The sequence below is a fragment of the Bos indicus genome, chromosome 5 (genome assembly GCF_029378745.1).
Source record: "Bos indicus isolate NIAB-ARS_2022 breed Sahiwal x Tharparkar chromosome 5, NIAB-ARS_B.indTharparkar_mat_pri_1.0, whole genome shotgun sequence".
NCBI classification, from domain to species: domain Eukaryota; kingdom Metazoa; phylum Chordata; class Mammalia; order Artiodactyla; family Bovidae; genus Bos; species Bos indicus.
The window spans coordinates 33089698-33109132 of record NC_091764.1 but is presented as its reverse complement, the minus strand read 5'-3'; the positions used below and the strand labels follow the sequence as shown (position 1 = coordinate 33109132).

General features: G+C 42.7%; 1 protein-coding gene across 20 annotated transcripts in view; it reads left to right on the top strand.

Annotated features, from left to right (window-relative positions):
* The window catches only part of PCED1B (PC-esterase domain containing 1B), a 208748-nt gene that overhangs the window by 150659 nt on the left and 38654 nt on the right, over positions 1-19435 (top strand). For 14 of the 20 annotated variants that reach the window (XM_019960728.2, XM_019960727.2, XM_070789225.1 and 11 more), the window contains one exon: positions 5866-7501. The exons of 3 other annotated variants lie outside the window; for them this stretch is intronic. In XM_019960728.2, coding sequence (XP_019816287.1) covers positions 5917-7230 — 1314 coding nt within the window. In that variant the 5' untranslated portion in view covers positions 5866-5916 and the 3' untranslated portion in view covers positions 7231-7501. Of the gene's footprint in view, positions 1-5865; positions 7502-19331; positions 19397-19435 lie in introns of those variants that run through there. 3 more of the 20 variants (XR_011566582.1, XR_011566584.1, XR_011566586.1) reach the window with 1 other exon arrangement.

Sequence of the window (19435 nt, the reverse complement as noted above, 5' to 3'; positions counted from 1 at the left end):
TTCTTAATGAACGAGTCAGTTAATCTATAAAATAGCTGTTAAGTTTTTGCAAGTTTGAAGCAAAGAAAAACCCTTAGGCCAAAAAAAATCACTGAACTGATAGTTTTCAAATCTCTTTTTTTGTTTCATTTTTATAAATCAAAGGAGCTTTGAAAATGAAACTTGCCAACTTTTTTTTTTTTTAGACCAGAGAAGATTCAGCTCTCCAAATTATTCTTCATTCACCCCACCCCCGAAAAAATTACTTTGTTTTTTGTTAGGTTTTGTTTTTCATGCTTGACATCTTAGTTTAAATGATTTTTTCCCACGGTCCTGAGGAGGTCTGATTTGTTAATCCTGTTACAGTTGTGACAGGAAGTTTATCAAGAATTTCATGAATTTCCTTTCAGTTTCAGCTTCTAACTGGAATGTTTCTTCCCAGTCACTTCCTCCTCCCTTCTTTTCTACAGTCCAGTCTGCATGTTACATTGCAGAAGAACAGCAAGAAATTCTCAGCTGGACATTTTTGCTTGATTTTGGCTCTAAGCCCTTGTAACAATATCTGGGTGGGTTAGGTTCACTGGTCAGCATATAAGGCAGCCAGAATTTCTCAAATACTGTGAGGCTCTAAAATCTGTAGAAATTTGTTTTGGCTATTCTAAAACACAGGTCTTTTAATTTTTGCAGGTCTCTTGCTTGAGATCATATCTATCTATATTGAATTGGCCAAAAAGTTCCTTCAGGTTTGTCCACAACAGCCTTGGAAAACCCAAAGGAACTTTTTGATCAACCCAATATCTGTATTCTCACTTGCAGCTCCCCAACCCCCTAAGGTCACATGGATCATCTCCCCTGAGCAGGCGGAGTAAACGATTACCTGTTACTGCTGCTGCTGTTTAGTCGCTGAGTTGTGTCTGACTCTTTGTGACCATGGCTTGTAGCCTGCCAGGTTCCTCTGTCCATGGGATTTCCCAGGCAGGAATACTAGAGTGGGTTGCCGTTCCCTTCTTCATGGGATCTTCCTAACCCAGGAATTGAACCTCAGTCCCCTCCATTGGCAAGTGGATTCTTTACTACTGAGTCACCTGGGAAGCCCAAAGGATTTCCTGTCTATGCTTAAAGGCACACTGAAACACTTTTCTCCCATCTCCCTGACCTGAGCCTGAGCTTTGGGGTTCAGACTGCAGGAGGTTCTGCTCTAAGGGCTATCTCCCACAGGGACAGTTTGCCATCAGTAGCTTTAAATCTTCCCTGGTAGGCTTCCCTGGTGGGCTTCTCTGGTGGCTCAGATGATAAAGAATCTGCCCGCAGTGCGGAAACGTGGGTTCAGTTCCTGGGTTGGGAAGATCCCCTGGAGAAGAGAACGGCTACCCACTCCAGTATTCTGGTCTGGAGAATTCCATGGACAGAAACTTGGCAGGCTACAGTCCAGGGGGTCAAAAAGAGTTGGACACAACTCAGCGACTAAACAGAGTGACTTTCACTTCCATCACATGAAGATCCTTCTTATCTCACAAATCTGGTAACACTTGCCAAGCATTTGGCATGGGTATCTGTTCAAATAACATTAGTTTTGTTTTATTCAAAATCTCACTTGCTTCTTGTCATTTGATCTCTACAGCACAAATAGTGTAACCCTCGTTTACAGATGATTATCCAAGTGTTCTTGAACTTGCTTTATAAATAGTAACTCATATCCACCCTATTTATCAGGACATTGTTCTAACCACTTCTTCAGATCAAATCTCTGAAGTGGGTGCTAAAAGTCCCATTTTACAGTTGAGGAAAATTACAGATGAAAAGCGTTGTTTTTCACAAATATACTTAAGTGCTTCCATTCTCCACAACTTTTAAGCAGCAAATTTGACTCACATCCATGAGTTCAAGCCCAGGGCACTTCACACACACAGAAGCAATGTATTGGACCTGTAAACACAGTACCGCTGAAGGAGACCGCACTCTGTTGTCACATCTGCCACCCTAGGGGAGGGAATTCTAATGGAAAGGAATGGTGTCCTCTACCCTAGGGGACTAGGACAGAGTATGACCAGAGTCCATCCCAGAGAGGGCACGTAGAACTGGGGTAGTGTTTGTTGCTCTGACATGTCACTCAGTCATGTCTAGCTCTTTGCAACCCCATGGACTGCAGCACGCCAAGCTTCCCTGTCTTTGACCATCTCCCGGAGTTTGTTCAAACTCATGTTCATTGAGTCGGTGATGCCATCCAGCCATCTCATCCTCTGTCACCCCCTTCTCTTCCTGCCCTCAATCTTTGCCAGCATCAGCATCTTTTCCAATGAGTTGCTCTTCTCATCAGGTGGCCAAAGTATTGGAGCTTCAGTTTCAGCATCAGTTGTTCCAATGAATGTTCAGGGTTGATTTCCTTTAGGATTGACCGGTTTGATCTTCTTGCTGTCCAACGGACTCTCAAGAGCCTCCTCCAACACCACAATTTGAAAGCATCAATTCTTCAGTGCTCAGCCTTCTTTATGGTCCAACTCTCACACAACTACATCTCTGCTTTTTAATACGCTATCTAGGTTTGTCATAGCTTTTCTTCCAAGGAGCAAGCATGGGAACCCTGAAAACACTGGGAAAAGATTTCACTTTACACTTTGGAGACTTGGGTCTGGGGTAGAGGAGTCCTGTTTGCAGAGATCCTGAACGTCCATTGTACCTGCTCATTCTGTTTTCATGGCACTTGAAGGTAGCTGACCCAGAGCCTCTGGCCGTTTCCGTCCTGGCCTTGAGTCTGCTCTTCCAGATGCTCTGTCACACCCCCCTTCCACATTTCGTTTCTACTCCAACCCTTCTCTGATGATTTCTTCTCTCTCGACTCTCTTCCTCACTGCACACTCAAATCCCAGGGAGCACAGAGGACCAGCCCTGCCTGGCCTAGAAGGTGAAACTGGGTGTCTGCAGCATGAAACCCGGGACTGTCATTGTACGGGAAAGGACCCTGGCACCAGATAGGGCAGGGACTAGCCCAGGATCACACAGCCAGTCAAAGACAGATACAGATACAAAGCTTCCTCCTGACTGGCCGCTTTCAGTGCTCCATTCTGCCTGCATCTCACTCTGTTTTGGCAGACCTCCAGACTCACATCCTGACCTGGACATGAACAGGCACCCTGGCACACTTGTGCACAGACATGATTCCTTATCGCCCTAGCAGCCCAGCTCTGTTTACAAACCAGTTTCACATCCTTTGTTTATTTGTCTATGGGCTTCCCTGGTGGCTCAGATGGTAAAGAATCTGCCTGCTAATGCAGGAGACCTGGGTTTGATCCCTGGGTCAGGAAAGTCCCCTGGAGAAGGAAATGGCAACCAACTCCAGTATTCTTGCCTAGAGAGAGGAGCCTGGCAGGCTACAGTCCATGGTGTTTCAAGAGTCAGACATGACTGAGCAACTAACACTGTAGCGTTCTCAACTTTGTATTACAGTTATCAATGAATATATCTGATCTGCTCCTGAAAAGCAAGACCAGGTTTTACACATCTCTATATACCCCATGTGGAGCATTTGTTATTGTTGTGTAGTTGCTAAGTAGTGTCCAGCTGTTTGCGACCCCATGGACTGGAGCCAGAGAAGGCAATGGCACCCCATTCCAGTACTCTTGCCTGGAAAATCCCATGGACAGAGGAGCCTGGTAGGCTGCAGTCCATGGGGTCGCTAAGAGTTGGATACGACTGAGCAACTTCACTTTCATTTTTCACTTTCATCCATTGGAGCAGGAAATGGCAACCCACTCCAGTGTTCTTGCCTGGAGAATCCCAGGGACGGGGGAGCCTGGTAGACTGCCGTCTATGGGGTCACACAGAGTCGGACACGACTGAAGCGACTTAGCAGCAGCAGCAGCAGCAGGACTGGAGCCTCCCACGTTCCTCTGTCCAAGGGATTTCTCAGGCAAGAATACTAGAGTGGGTTGCCATTTCCTTCTCCGGGGGATCTTCCCTACCCAGGGATAGAACCTATGTCTCCTGCTTGCTGGGCAGGTTCTTTACCTCTCCGCCACCAGGGAATCCCCATGTGGAGCATTTAGTCAGTGCTTAGGAAGTGTGAGTTGGATGAATAAGTGAATATAAACTAGTGTGAGTTATATGAATGAGTGAATATAAACTAGAGAATATGCCTGAGCCCCAGTGGGATTTGGAGTTTATGTTTAATTTTGTTGTACTACAATGAGAAAAATCTTGGTTTTAAGCTTTTTATTTGATAGCAGATGTTTTTGAATGAAGATTCAAATAAGCCAATATTTCTAACTGTTCTCTTAGGGGAACACTTTTGTACTCTACCCAACTTCATGTTTTTATTTTTGGGCTCATACTCATTTAAAACCACAAATAGTATAGCTTTTAAAAACCAAATGTGTAATTTATTAATAGCTATCCACCACACCTATTAAAATTTTTACTAATGCATGATAGCCTACAAATATCAAGCCACAGCAGATTTTAACAGCTTCTTTGTAAGTGTGTGAAGGGCATGCCATGTTCCTCCCCATGTGAGACTTAGTATTTTAGTGTGTTTCCAGCGTTTATTCATTAGTGGATATGGCTGTAAATGGCAGCTTGAAATAAACTCAATCTGAAGTTCTGAAGATGAGTTTCACAACTTTTAACAGCTTATTCAGTGTTCTGGGAAAGAAAAAACTTTTTCTCTATACTCTTAGGATTAGTATCTGGGGCCCTGTGAATAAAATTACCGTAGATAAATAGAAAAGGCATATAGTTTTTAAATTAATATCTGTGTGCACAACAGTTCACAGAAAAGGAATGGAACTCAAAGAACTAGGTAGACTTGGGCTTATATTACCATTTTAACAGAGAACAAAGGGAATTGTGTTTCAAGGATAATAAAGTGTGGAGAAGGGGATATAAGGGGTTCCTAATGGGAAATAAGGGCTATTTTAGTAAGGTTTGTTTATGCAGACTCATCTTTGTATTGACAGTTCCTTGTTTTCTTCTTTCTTGACGCTTCTCTCCTTGGTCGGGGAAGGGTCACCTTCCTCAGAAAACTTATATCTTGCCTTTAGATACATGAGATACATAGATTCTCATTGGTCTTTAGCTCAATATATTTCTTATGCAAAAGTCAATTTCCTTCAAATAAAAAACAAAGAATATTGCAGCTGAAGCACTTGTGAATTATAATTTTATTTTTTACAAGTTCCATTGATAAGAAACATTAAGTTCTTATTAAAATTGATTTTAAGACTATGTAAAGTATATTTACAAAAAAGAGGACAGGGGAAGCAAGTCCCCCATGATCCTACTATCTATTTAAAGCTGGTTTTGTGTATTTTCTTTCAATGTTACCTATGCATATCTATTGGAGAAGGAAATGGCAACCTACTCCAGTATTCTTGCCTAGGGAATCCCATGGGCAGAGGAGCCTGGTGGGAAGCAACTTAGTATGCATAGCTATTTTACACCATTTCAGTGATATGGCCACATATATGGTATGTAACTTCCTCAGCTAACGTTAGTATATGACACTCCGTGTTCTTGCTTAATCACAATCCTCATTATTTAACCTCTGCAAAGTCTGCCTAACCATTCTTCACTTGTCAGGCATCCGAGTTGCGTCCAGGCACCGGGTGATGCACCTCCAGCTGGGGAGGGCGGAGGCCCTTCCTGGCCATGGAACTTGGGTTTCCTGGGTATTCAAAGTCAAGTCTCAGGCAGAAACTTCCTCTGGGCCAACCAGGGCTTCTGGCTCCAGGCTCCCCTCTCTCCGGGCTAAGGGTAGTGGAGCCCCACCCTTCAGACGCCCCAGGCCAGAGTTCCAGCCCAGTCCCTGGGCAGGCCCACCTTACCGAACCTTCCTGCGTCCTGTCCTGCGCGAGGTTGGTCCCTCCCATGCGTTCTCTCCTTCTATCCTAGCCTTCCGCAGACCCGCTGAGTGAAAGAAAAGAGCTAGGCGGTGCAGACGTCATGGTCCATCTACTGGCCTCCGAAGTGCGGCAGCTGCTCCACAACAAGTTCGTGGTTATCCTGGGGGACTCGGTCCAGAGGGCTGTGTACAAGGATCTGGTGCTCCTGCTGCAGAAGGACTGCCTGCTCACACTCAGCCAGCTCAAGGCCAAGGGGGAGCACACTTTCGAGCAGGATGAGCTCGTGCATGGGGGCCAGCAGGGCCACATGCACAACGGCACGCACTACCGCGAGGTGCGCCAGTTCTGCTCCGGCCAGCACCTGGTGCGCTTCTACTTCCTGACGCGCGTGTACTCCGACTACCTGGAGGACGTCCTGGAGGAGCTGCAGTCCGGCGAGCACCACCCGGACCTGGTCATCATGAACTCGTGCCTCTGGGACATCACCAGGTACGGGAAGGACTTCTGGCCTAGTTACCGGCGGAACCTGGAGAGATTGTTTGGGCGCCTCCGCCAGATGCTGTCCGAGTCGTGCCTCCTGGTGTGGAACACGGCCATGCCCGTGGGCGACAAAATCACCAGCCGCTTCGTCCCGCCCGAGGTCCAGTTTACCTCCTCCTCCGTGAAAATCAGTGTGATCGAAGCCAATTTCTACAGCTCTGCCGAGGCCCAAAAGCACGGCTTCGATGTGCTGGACTTGCACTTCCACTTCCGCCGCCACACAGGGAAGTACCTGCAGACGGACGGAGTGCACTGGAACCAGTGTGCACACCGCCACCTCTCCCAGCTCCTGCTGGCCCACGTGGCCGACGCTTGGGGGGTAGAGCTGCCCCGGCGGGACCCAGTGGACAAGTGGATCCCGGATGGCCCTGGGAGAAGAAGACCTGGCCGGAGGCTTGAGAGGCAGCCCCTGGTCTGCGGAGATCAGCCGGCTTGCCCTCTGCCCAGACCTTTGCCTCTCCCAGGGCGCCAACCCCTGCTCCCCACGCCTCCCTGCCCACCCCTGTTTCCGCTCTTGTCCCCACAACGTCATCCCATCCCCTTACACCAGGTGATGCCTCCATTCCCATTCTGTCCCCAGGAAACCTGTTTTTCTTCAGACCATCCTTTCCAATCGGATCAATTCTCCTTAAACTATTTACATTCAGATGTCCCCCCATCTATCCAAACAGAATTTGCCGTCCAAGGTGACTTTCAGTATGGTCCCCAGCCGCCTATGCCCCGCTTCCCTCCACCCTGTTATCAGCAACGGGTCCCTGAGGTCCATAGGGGTTTTCCCAGGTATCATCCCCCTGACCCCTACATGCCCTGGAGAAGGCGGCCTAAAACTTCCAAGAGAAGGGCCTCAGCCTATAAAGAGCCAAGGCCTCAATAGACTGACGGGCCTTCTTCCTTCTCAGGCACACGGACTGAACAGATGGTCTGCCTCTTCCCAAATACACTGACCTCCTTCACTGAAGCCTTTTGTCCATTGCTGTTATCAATAATGGCAGGGAAGATCAGTCTGACACATACATGTTGTCCATGGCCCCTTTCTGCACCCTCAGGTGGGAGGTGGCCAGGCATCATTCCTGCCTTCCCGCTGCTTATTCTCTGTCTTTTTGTAAATATACAATTGAAATTAAAAAGTTGTTTCATAAACGTCATTGTGGATTTCCTGAGTCTTTATTTAATGATGCCTCTCCCTTCTCTTGAACACTTCATAACAGCAGGGACAATATCTACTGTATGGTCATGGCCTCAAAACTACTCAAAATGGAATTTCACCAAAGGGTTTCCATAAAATGGATCTGATTCCTTATAAATAAATGAAATAACTTTTAACGTTTTGTGGTGCTATTTACCAGAGATTCTCAAAAAATCATGGAATCTTAGGACTGAGAAAACTAAAGACATAAAATTTAACATTTACAAAGAAGGAAACTGAGGCCAGGAGCTGAGTGACTTCTTATAGGTCACCCAGAAAAATCACTTCTCCATTAGTCCTTTGTAGTTTATACTAGTTTCCAGTTTATATTAACTTTCAAACTTGATTTATACCACAACAAACCAAGAAGGGAAGTTTACCAAACATGGTTTTCATGGAAGAGATGATAAAAAACCCCTATAGTTCCATAACCAGAGATTTATTGGTTAGATGTGCAAGTAATTTTTGTATGCAAACCAGAGTGGATGGCATGGTTGTGACTTTATGATTTCTTTAATAGTCTTTAGTTTGGGACTTGAGAAAACTTAAGTTGCACTCAATGGCAATGTATCATAGAGTAAAACTAGGAGCTGCAAGGCACCACCCTGTGTACCAATCCCTTTCTTGCAAATTGCACAGGTGGCCACAACTATCTCTTCTCTGTTTTGTAGGAATGTAAAAATTATTGAGATTGAGCTTTTTCACTCTAGATAGTGAAATATTAATACTTAGATAAAATGATCAAAATAGGACATAACTTAAAATTGTCCAGATTGTGGAATTTTTCATTGAATTGACTGCTTTATAGGTCCTCAGTTGGATCATCCCTAAATTTGACAATGAGGGTAAGGAAACATTATTCTGCAAAAATGGAGTTCATGAAATCTTAAGACATGAGTGAGACCTGCTATTTACAGAAGAAATATATGAAAACTCTTAATCCACTGAAATGAGATTTCTGAAAAATACGGCTTTTTAGCTTACTTTGTGTCTGAAATCCTAGTGAAGTATCTGGCATTTAGTAAGATCTGAATACTGTTTCTTGAAAGAATCACTGAGTGAAAGATGAAGTGAGACTTCCTGGTGAGACTCACTTCCCGGTGAGACTCACTTCCCGGTGAGACTACCTGAGAAGATGATGTAAATTGACATTATCCTTACGATGCACTCAGAAAGACTTTGAGGACTTTACAAAAGTATTGCCTACCAGCCAGAATTTGTCAGAATGTACCAACATAGTCAGGAGAGAGTGGATTCGTCTGACCAGTATAAATGTTCTCATCCCATAGAGATGAGTGCATCAGGCTATGAGATTTGGTAACTTTAGGCAATAAAATGAGCTCATTGTCATCATTCTGGCTTTACAACTCCCAAGCAAAGTCAAGCAGCACTTAGCTGCTGATCTGAGTAAGCTGATGCATTTAGTATTTCTGCTTCCATGAATAAGCCAATGAGTTGGTGGTGTGGTTTATATCTCTTTTGTGAGTTAATATGTTTTCACCCTCCTTAATCTGATCATGCCTCATGAATCAAGGAGAATGAGTTCTTAGATATACAATGCTGAGCACCACACACTGACTCAATGATGAATCTACTATGTTATGAATTAAATGACATCAATCACTTAACAGTCCTGTTTCTCTTAGACGTTTGAGAGTACAGGTAAACTCAATTTTCTTCCCACCTGTATTTCCTATGGCTGCTGTAACAAATGACAAAGATGGTGGCTTAAAACAACACATATTTATTCCCTCCCAGTTCTGGAGCTCAGAAGTCCAAATCCATTATCCCAGAGTAAAGTCCTTACTGTGTCTTGTGCTGTCCTACATGATCAGGCTTCTGTTTGTCCCTGAAGCATTATCTTCTAGAACTCTTACTGTTCTTTACACTGTCAACCACACAGGACTTCTTTCTGTTTATATAGCATGTCAAGCTCTTCTATAACTTGGGTCTTTGCACTTGCCTGGAATGTTCTACATCCTCTACCCCCTAGTTCTTTGGATATCTAACTCTTCATTCTTCCACCTGCACCTTCCAAGTCATCTCCTAAGAGGTCTTCCATGACCATTTAATCTAAAAGCGCTGTTGGGACCATCATAAACACACTCTATTTCCTTTGTTTTGCTCCCCACTCAGGGGCTTCAGTGGCTGCTTGTTTGTTAGCTTCTGCAGGAGTCTTGTTCACCTGTTGAATTCCCAATGGCTGCTAGTGTACCTGACAAAGGTGTTCAAGCATGTTTAGTTAAATGTTCAAGAATACAATGACTTCACATTGTATTCTTAAGTAATAATGTGATTAAATCAGAATTCAGGATGTATTTGATTCCTTTTCTACGGAACTCTCCCATAACTTTACCTAAGTCATCTGGAAAGCTAACACCTCTGGGACTTCCCTACCCCCACTGGGATTTAGAGCCTGAGGGTGCCTTCAGTGGGTGCTTGCAGTTAATTTCATACATACCCTAGCCTTATCTTCCATCTTAGAGCTTTTTTCTTTGCCTATTTTTTGCTATTGTCCTCTTACTCCTTAAGTCAAGAAATGCAATGCAATGCAATCAAGCTATTGTCTGGTGAAAAGAGCCAAATTATTCAACATTTATGAGAGAAATTATTGCTCTATTGTTAGGATTTAGAATTTAGGGTGCATTTGGCCAAATCTTTAGCCTCAAGAGATGACAGCTTTTTATATTTGACTCTTGTCTCAAGTTTTCTGGGGGAAAAAAAAGGAACTTTAATGATGAAATTAAGATCCATGCAGCGTATTTCTCACAATCTTCTATAATAAGGTATCAGTTCAGTTCAGTTCATTCATTCAGTCATGTCTGACTCTTTGCGACCCTATGAATCGCAGCACGCCAGGCCTTCCTGTCCATCACCAACTCCCGGAGTTCACTCAAACTCATGTCCATCGAGTCGGTGATGCCATCCAGCCATCTTATCTTCTGTCATCCCCTTCTCCTCCTGCCCCCAATCCCTCCCAGCATCAGGGTCTTTTCCAATGAGTCAACTCTTTGCATGAGGTGGCCAAAGTACTGAAGTTTCAGCTTTATCATCAGTCCTTCCTTCCAAAGAACACCCAGGACTGATCTCCTTCAGAATGGACTGGTTGGATCTCCTTGCAGTCCAAGGGACTCTCAAGAGTCTTCTCCAACACCACAATTCAAAAGCATCAGTTCTTCAGTGCTCAGCTTTCTTCATAGTCCAACTCTCACATCCATACATGACCACTGGAAACACCATAGCCTTGACTAGACGAAACTTTGTTGGCAAAGTAATGTCTCTGCTTTTGAATATGCTATCTAGGTTGATCATAACTTTCCTTTCAAGGAGCAAGCATCTTTTAATTTCATGGCTGCAGTCACCATCTGCAGTGATTTTGGAGCCCCAGAAAATAAAGTCTGACACTGTTTCCACTGTTTCCCCATCTGTTTCCCATGAAGTGATGGGACCAGATGCCAGGATCTTCGTTTTCTGAATGTTGAGCTTTAAGCCAACTTTTTCACTCTCCACTTTCACTTTCATGAAGAGGCTTTTTAGTTCCTCTTCACGTTCTGCCATAAGGGTGGTGTCATCTGCATATCTGAGGTTATTGATATTTCTCCCGGCAGTCTTGATTCCAGCTTGTGCTTCTTCCAGCCCAGCGTTTCTCATGATGTACTCTGCATAGAAGTTAAATAAGCAGGGTGACAATATATAGCCTTGACATACTCCTTTTCCTATCTGGAACCAGTCTGTTGTTCCATGTTCAGTTCTAACTGTTGCTTCCTGACCTACATATAGGTTTCTCAAGTAATTCAGTTCAGTTGCTCATTCGTGTCCGACTCTTTGTGGCCCCAAGAACTGCAGCACGCCAGGCTTCCCTGTCCATCAACAAATCCCGGAATTTACCCAAACTCATGTCCGTTGAGTTGGTGATGCCATCCAACCATCTCATCCTCTGTCATCCCCTTCTCCTCTCGCCTTCAATCTTTCCCAGCATCATGGTCTTTTCAAATGAGTCAGATCTTCACATCAGGTGGCCAAAGTATTGGAGTTTCAGCTTCAGTACTTCCAATGAATATTCAGGACTGATTTCCTCTAGGATGGACTGGTTGGATCTCCTTGCAGTCCAAGGGACTCTCAAGAGTCTTCGCCAACACCACAGTTCAAAAGCATCAATTCTTTGGTGCTCAGCTTTCTTTATAGTCCAACTCTCACATCCATACATGACTACGGAAAAACCATAGCTTTGACGAGACGGACCTTTGTTGGCAAAGTAATGTCTCTGCTTTTTAATAAGCTGTCTAGGTTGGTCATAACTTTCCTTCCAAGGAGTAAGCATCTTTTAATTTCATGGCTGCAATCACCATCTGCAGTGATTTTGGAGCCCCAAAAAATAAAATCACTGTTTCCACTGTTTCCCCATCTATTTGCCATGAAGTGATGGGTCCAGATGCCATGATCTTAGTTTTCTGAATGTTGAGTTTTAAGCCAAGTAATACGTTATACCAAAAGCCAAAACTTGAAAGCTATAACTCTATTTTCCCATAAGTGTAAGCAAAGCAAGGCCCAACATTTGAAAACAAATGAAACCTTACATCCTCCTGTAGGATCATGATCAGCCTGGTTGTTCCTGGTCAGCCACAGAGCTCTTGTTTCCGCCCACTGGCCCACCCACTCCACTCCCTATCCACCTCCCCACCTCCCACCGCCTGCATTGCCTGACAGCTTGAGGCAATTTTCATATTAGGTTCCAGAGGTATACGTAACAGCAGCTCCATCTGTGGAAACTTCAGTTCACAGATCTTCAAGGTGAGTTGTTTTGAAACCTTAGATCATATCAGAGAAAGAATTTACCCTTGTTTTTCTATTCCTGTGTGTGTGTTGCTATAAACTAGAAACAGTATTCTCAATGTCACAACTTTAAGGAAAGCCATTATGACTGCATTTTTAATTGACAGATATAATTTTTCACAAGTCTTTACTGATAAATCTTTAAAGAAACATGTTCTAAAACGTCCCTTTGAGCCATGGTCGCTACTCCTCATGAATTCTATGGGCACAGATGCTTACAAAAGAATTCATTCTGTAGTCACCCCATGTGAAATGGCTTTTAATGTGTTAGAGGCTCTGAGTAGTTCTGTATGAAATAAACTTGGTTAAATGTGTTTAATATAGATTTCCAAGATTTATTTAACCACAGACCATTTTCATATCTTTAAAAAACATGTTGGGGAGACTTCTCTGGTGGTCCAGTGGCTAAGATTCCGTCCTCCCAATGCAGAGGACCCGGGTTTGATTCCTGGTCAGGTAACTAGATCCCACATGCCACGAGAAAGATTGCTAAGATCCCATGTGCTGCACCTAAGACCTGGCACTGCAGGTCTTTAAAGATTCAAATCAAGTTTTAAATTGTGTGCTCCTCTGATTAGCATGATGAAGTTTCTCATCCAACCCCAACTCCCCTGGCTCTACTCCACCCAGGATCTGAGTCATCCATTGGTCCAGTGTATCCAGCCCATTGGTCATTTAGTAGCAGTCTGGATTATCAGATCAACTGTCACTCTGTTGCAGTACTTGTGTTCAAGTGTCTTTTATTTTACTTAACAATGGCCCAAAGTACAAAAGGAATAATGCTAGCAATTTGGATATTATCTGACTGTGCCTAATTTGTAAATTTACAATTTTTAAACTTTGTCATAGGTATGTATAGAGAAAAACATAGTATATATAGGGTTCAGCACTATCCAAAATTTCAGATATCCACTGGGGGTCTTGGAACACATGCCCTGCAAGCAAGGTGGAACTCCTGAATTTGGTTACAGCAGCTGAACTGAGATAGCTATTCAGATTGGGACCCACTAACTGTACAAAAAAGATCTTCACGACCCAGATAATCACGATGGTGTGATCGCTGACCTAGAGCCAGACATACTGGAATATGAAGTCAAGTGGGCCTTAGAAAGCATCACTACGAACAAAGCTAGTGGAGGTGATGGAATTCCAGTTGAGCTATTCCAAATCCTGAAAGATGATGCTGTGAAAGTGTTGCACTCAATATGCCAGCAAATTTGGACAACTCAGCAGTGGCCACAGGACTGGAAAAGGTCAGTTTTCATTCCAATCCCAAAGAAAGGCAATGCCAAAGAATGCTCAAACTACCGCACAATTGCACTCATCTCACACGCTAGTAAAGTAATGCTCAAAATTGTCCAAGCCAGGCTTCAGCAATATGTGAACCGTGAACTTCCTGATGTTCAAGCTGGTTTTAGAAAAGGCAGAGGAACCAGAGATCAAATTGCCAACATCCACTGGATCATGGAAAAAGCAAGAGAGTTTCAGAAAAATATCTACTTCTGCTTTATTGACTATGCCAAAGCCTTTGACTGTATGGATCACAATAAACTGTGGAAAATTCTGAAAGAGATGGGCATACCAGACCACCTGATCTGCCTCTTGAGAAATTTGTATGCAGGTCAGGAAGCAACAGTTAGAACTGGACATGGAATAACAGACTGGTTCCAAATAGGAAAAGGAGTTCATCAAGGCTGTATATTGTCACCCTGTTTATTTAACTTATATGCAGAGTACATCATGAGAAACGCTGGACTGGAAGAAACACAAGCTGGAATCAAGATTGCCGGGATAAATATCAATAACCTCAGATATGCAGATGACACCACCCTTATGGCACAAAGTGAAGAGGAACTCAAAAGCCTCTTGATGAAAGTGAAAGTGGAGAGTGAAAAAGTTGGCTTAATGCTCAACATTCAGAAAACGAAGATCATGGCATCCGATCCCACCACTTCATGGGAAATAGATGGGGAAACAGTGGAAACAGTGTCAGACTTTATTTTTCTGGGCTCCAAAATCACTGCAGATGGTGACTGCAGCCATGAAATTAAAAGACGCTTACTCCTTGGAAGGAAAGTTATGACCAACCTAGATAGCATATTCAAAAGCAGAGACATTACTTTGTCAACAAAGGTCCGTCTAGTCAAGGCTATGGTTTTTCCAGTGGTCATGTATGGATGTGAGAGTTGGACTGTGAAGATGGCTGAGCGCCGAAGAACTGATGCTTTTGAATTGTGGTGTTGGAGAAGACTCTTGAGAGTCCCTTGGACTGCAAGGAGATCCAACCAGTCCATTCTGAAGGAGATCAGCCCTGGGATTTCTTTGGAAGGAATGATGCTAAAGCTGAAACTCCAGTACTTTGGCCACCTCATGCAAAGAGTTGACTCATTGGACAAGTCTCTGATGCTGGGAGGGATTGGGGGCAGGAGGAGAAGGGGACGACAGAGGATGAGACGGCTGGATGGCATCACTGACTCGATGGACGTGAGTCTGAGTGAACTCCGGGAGTTGGTGATGGACAGGGAGGCCTGGCGTGCTGCGATTCATGGGGTCGCAAAGAGTCGGACACGACTGAGCGACTGATCTGATCTGAAGAATCAAACATTGCTTTAGTTATTATGTCTCTGAATTTCTTTTAATCTAGAAGAGAACCCAAACACTCCCTTCTTTTGTTTTTTTTCATGGCATTGACTCATTGAAAACATTTGTCCTGTAGAATTTTCCACTGAGCTAGTCTAATGATTTCTTCATGATGTCATTTAATTTTTACTTTATCTCCTGTGTTTCCTATAAAGTCAATGTTAGATCCAAAGGCTTGATTTCAACACAAGTTAAATATTTTTGGTAGAATAGTTCACAGGCAAGGCAGTGAGCTTCAAACTGTACAGCTCAGTGGACGTATAAGATGGTTCCCAGTATTCTATGCTGAGATGGATCACCAAGTAAAATGTGACGGTCGGATGCCTTCATTTTAAAGTTCTGTTTTTCAGGTACTTCCCTGGCGGTCTTGTGGTTTTAAGACTTTGTGGTTCCAGTGCAAGGGGCTTGGTTAGGAAACTGAGATCAAACGTGCTGTGAGGTGTGGCCAGAAAATTGTTATATTTTCCTACTTGGAACCAGCAAGTGTCTTGTGGGTAATGAATTGGTACATAGTCAATATTCCAGTTCCTCATCAATTCACTAAATGGTGAATTTATTAACGCCATATCACTAAATGGTGTTAGCACACATGGATGATTCTTACATGAAAAGGAGATTTAATTACGTGTAGAAAAATAGTGACTTTTCTGATCTTAACCATTGCTTTACACATTTCTTAGTTCAGCATTCTTTTGTAAAGAAGAGATTTCCTCCATCCACGGGTGCTATCTGCTTACTCTGAGATACATTTCCTACAGAAAAGCCTGGTCACCATAAGATATGATAATGGATACAACTGGACTTTATTCTCAGACCCCTTTGCCCACCCCACCTTCCATCAATCAGCTAGAGCTCTGTTGACAAGGATTCAGACACAGGAAAAGCCGTAACAGTGATCATCTGAAATGTGATTCTAGATGGAAGCCAGGTATTTGAAACAACCCAATAAAAGCCCCACTATCAACCCTGGAAAATGAGCTCAGGGTAGAACAACATCAAGAACATAGACCAGCTGGAGATGAAGCTGCAAACACTAGACAAATGGTTCTGGTTTTGCAGATGGAAGGGAGACAAAGTTTGGGGATTAGCTTATAAGACTGTACAGCCTATCCAATGCGTTAGTTAATAAATGGACAATAACTCCTTTGCATGTGAAGTCATCTTCATTTTGGTATTGTATCTTACTTAATTGACCAATAAATAAGTGACTACACATCAGAGTGAGGGTGTTCACTTGTCTATGTAACTTAGCAAATGATACACTATTAGTTTATTGACAAATACATATTTGTTAATAAAAATGTTTGTTGGACAATATGTTAAATTTTCATGACTAGAGATAAACATTTAGATTAAAAAGTCATATTCTGTAAAGTTATTCAAGGAAATTACTATTGGGTGAATTAAGAATGCTTTATTAAATAATTCCTTAATACTATATTTTCATGTTTCCACTTAAAAACCTCCAATAGTGGAAGAGGCTAAATCATTATCTATAGGAGATCTCCTTGTAGCAGGCTACCCCCCAAATTAAATTTATTTTATATCTCATATTAGACTGTTAATTAATGAAAATTTTTAAATGGTATAAACAGAAATGGACTTACAGACAAAGAAAACAAATTTACACTTATGGTTGGAATTAACAGATTCACAGACTTAGAGTTGGGATTAAGAGATACACATTGCTGCAGTAAATGTAAAATTCAACAAGGAACTGCTGTATAGTTCAGGGAACTATATTCAGTATCTTGTAATAACCTATAACAGAAAAGAATCTGAAAGAGAATATATATGTGTGTGTGTATTCTCAGGATTAATATATATTGATATCATTATATTGCTGAGAAGAATTGATCAAAATCTGGAAAAGACTCTCAAAAGTGCCTTGGACTGCAAGGAGAACAAACCAGTCAATCCTAAGAGAAATCAACCCTGAACATTCTTTGAAAGAACTGTTGTTGAAGCTGGAGCTCCAATACTTGGGCCACCTGATGCAAAGAGCTCACTCATTGGAAAAGACTCTAATGCTGGGAAGGATTGAAGGCAAAAGGAGAAAGGGGCAGCAGAGGATAAGATTGTTAGATAGCATTACCAACTCAATGGATATGAATATGAGCAAACTCCAGGAGATAGTGGAGGACAGAGGAGCCTGGTGTGCTGCAGTCCATGGGATCACAAAGAGTCAGACACCACTTAGTGACTGAATAACAACAAAATATATACAGATATATATATTCAGTTATGTATATAACTGATAACTTTGCTGTACATCTGAAACTAACACAACATTGTAAATCAACTAAACCTCAGTAAAAATTAAAAAATAAAATATTAACTGAAATACTATGTTCAAGTCTGTATAATTTAAAATAAAAAATAATGCTCTTCAAAATAAGTATCAGTGCTACCAAAAAGGAGTGGGATTTAGGGTCCTAATCTGTCATATAGAAGGATGGTAGCACCTACCTCATAGGATGATTATGTATGTACATCAACAAAGTTAATATTTATAAAGTCTTACAGCTGTGACTGACACATAGTTAACACTATAAAAATATATGTTAGATAAAATTAAAGATCTGTCCAAGTTCATTCTATTATTTTAGCTACCACTGTATAATCACCTTCAGGGTATGAGTAACCTAGTTTGAGTGTATTTTTTTTAATTGAAGTATAGTTGATTTAAAATGCTGTGCTAGTTTCAGGTATACAGCAAAGTGTTTCAGTTATATATACATATATATCTATTTTTTTCAGCTTCCTTTCCCCAATTGAGGCCAAAAGCTCAGCTTCCCTGGATACCGGTACCAAATCAAATCTCAGAGGCAGAGTTTTGGGTGAAGCAGAAAAGTATAGCTTTATTGCTTTGCAGGAAAAGAGGGTCACAGTGGGGTACTGCCCTCAAAACCATGGGTCCCAACATGAAGATAGAAGTTTTATAGTAATTGTTCACAGAGGGTGTGATCAGACCGTGAACATTCTTCTGATGAGTTCGTGATGAGGTAAGCGCCAGCACTATGGCCACCTGATGTGAAGAACTGACTTATTAGAAAAGACCCTGATGCTGGGAAAGATTGAAGGCAGGAGGAGAAGGGGATGACAGAGGATGAGATGGTTGGATGGCATCACCGACTCAATGGACATGAGTTTGAGTAAGCTCCAGGAGTTGGTGATGCACAGGGAAGCCTGGTGTGCTGCAGCCCATGGGGTCGCAAAGAGTCAGACACGACTAAGTGACTGAATTGAACTGAACTGAAGTAGGAGTCAGCTTCATCAAATTTCAGGTCCAACTGATCTGGGGTCTACATGATTGTGGGCAGCCTACCATCAGTCATCGTTAACTTCTGCCACCTGGAGGGGGTTTCAGTATCTGCAAACTAGCTCAAAGACTGCTGTGTGTGTCATCTCCATGGTGAAAGAGGACCTTGCCCTAAGGCTGCCCTGGACAGTTTGTTTCTCCCTGGTCTTGCAACTCCTCCCTTCCCTAATTAACAACTGCTTGAAACTGCTCATTGAAACTCAGGGAAGGTCAGGGAGGCTGAATGAAGGCTGTTTCCTGTAATCAAATAAATGAGGCACACAGAAACACTTTGTGCCCAAGAGCCCCCTAGAACCCTGCTCAGTATCATTATAGGTTAATACAAAATATTGAATTTATTTCCTGTATTTTTAATATTGAAAGACATAAGTACGGTTGGAATAGGAGAGAGAGGAGAATATGATCTTACTTGAGCTAAGTTAGAAAAAGGATCAAAGAACAGAGGAAAATGGGCATGAAGCCCTGGTGCTGGCAGAGGGCAGTGGAGTGGCTGGGCAGCTTGGGGAGGCAGCCACTTAGCAAACATTTCAGAGCATCGGCCACAGGCCGGGTTAAGTGCTAGACTGAGGAAACAATAAACAGTTGGTGAGGCAATGACTCAGAGCAGTGTTTCTGAGATGGCTTGCATCAGAATCACTAAGGTACTTGTTAGAAGTGCACAAAGTGTGTGGCCCCACCCTGATGTACACAGAACTGCTGGATGTGGGCCCATTCACCACTCAAAATAGTCTAAAATTTTTGGCTGGAAGAAAATTTAGCAATCATCTAATTCAGTAATTTCTAAGATTGGTGGCTAGTTAGTGTAACCTGGGGAGTTGAAAAACAACAATAAGATAACAGCAAAAATCAGTACACAGGCCCCCACCCCAAAAAAATTACATGAGAGATTCTGGGGGCAAAAACCTGGACAAAAATATATAAAAGCTCTTAAACATTTCTGATGTGTATTCAGGATTAAGAGTCACAAATCTGGTCCAATCTTCTCATTTTGCAGATGAGGAAACACGAGACTCAGAAATTAAATAACTTGTCTACGATGATAAATCTCTCTTCAGAAAGGTAACTGTGGGACTTCCCTGGTAGTCTATGCTATGCTAT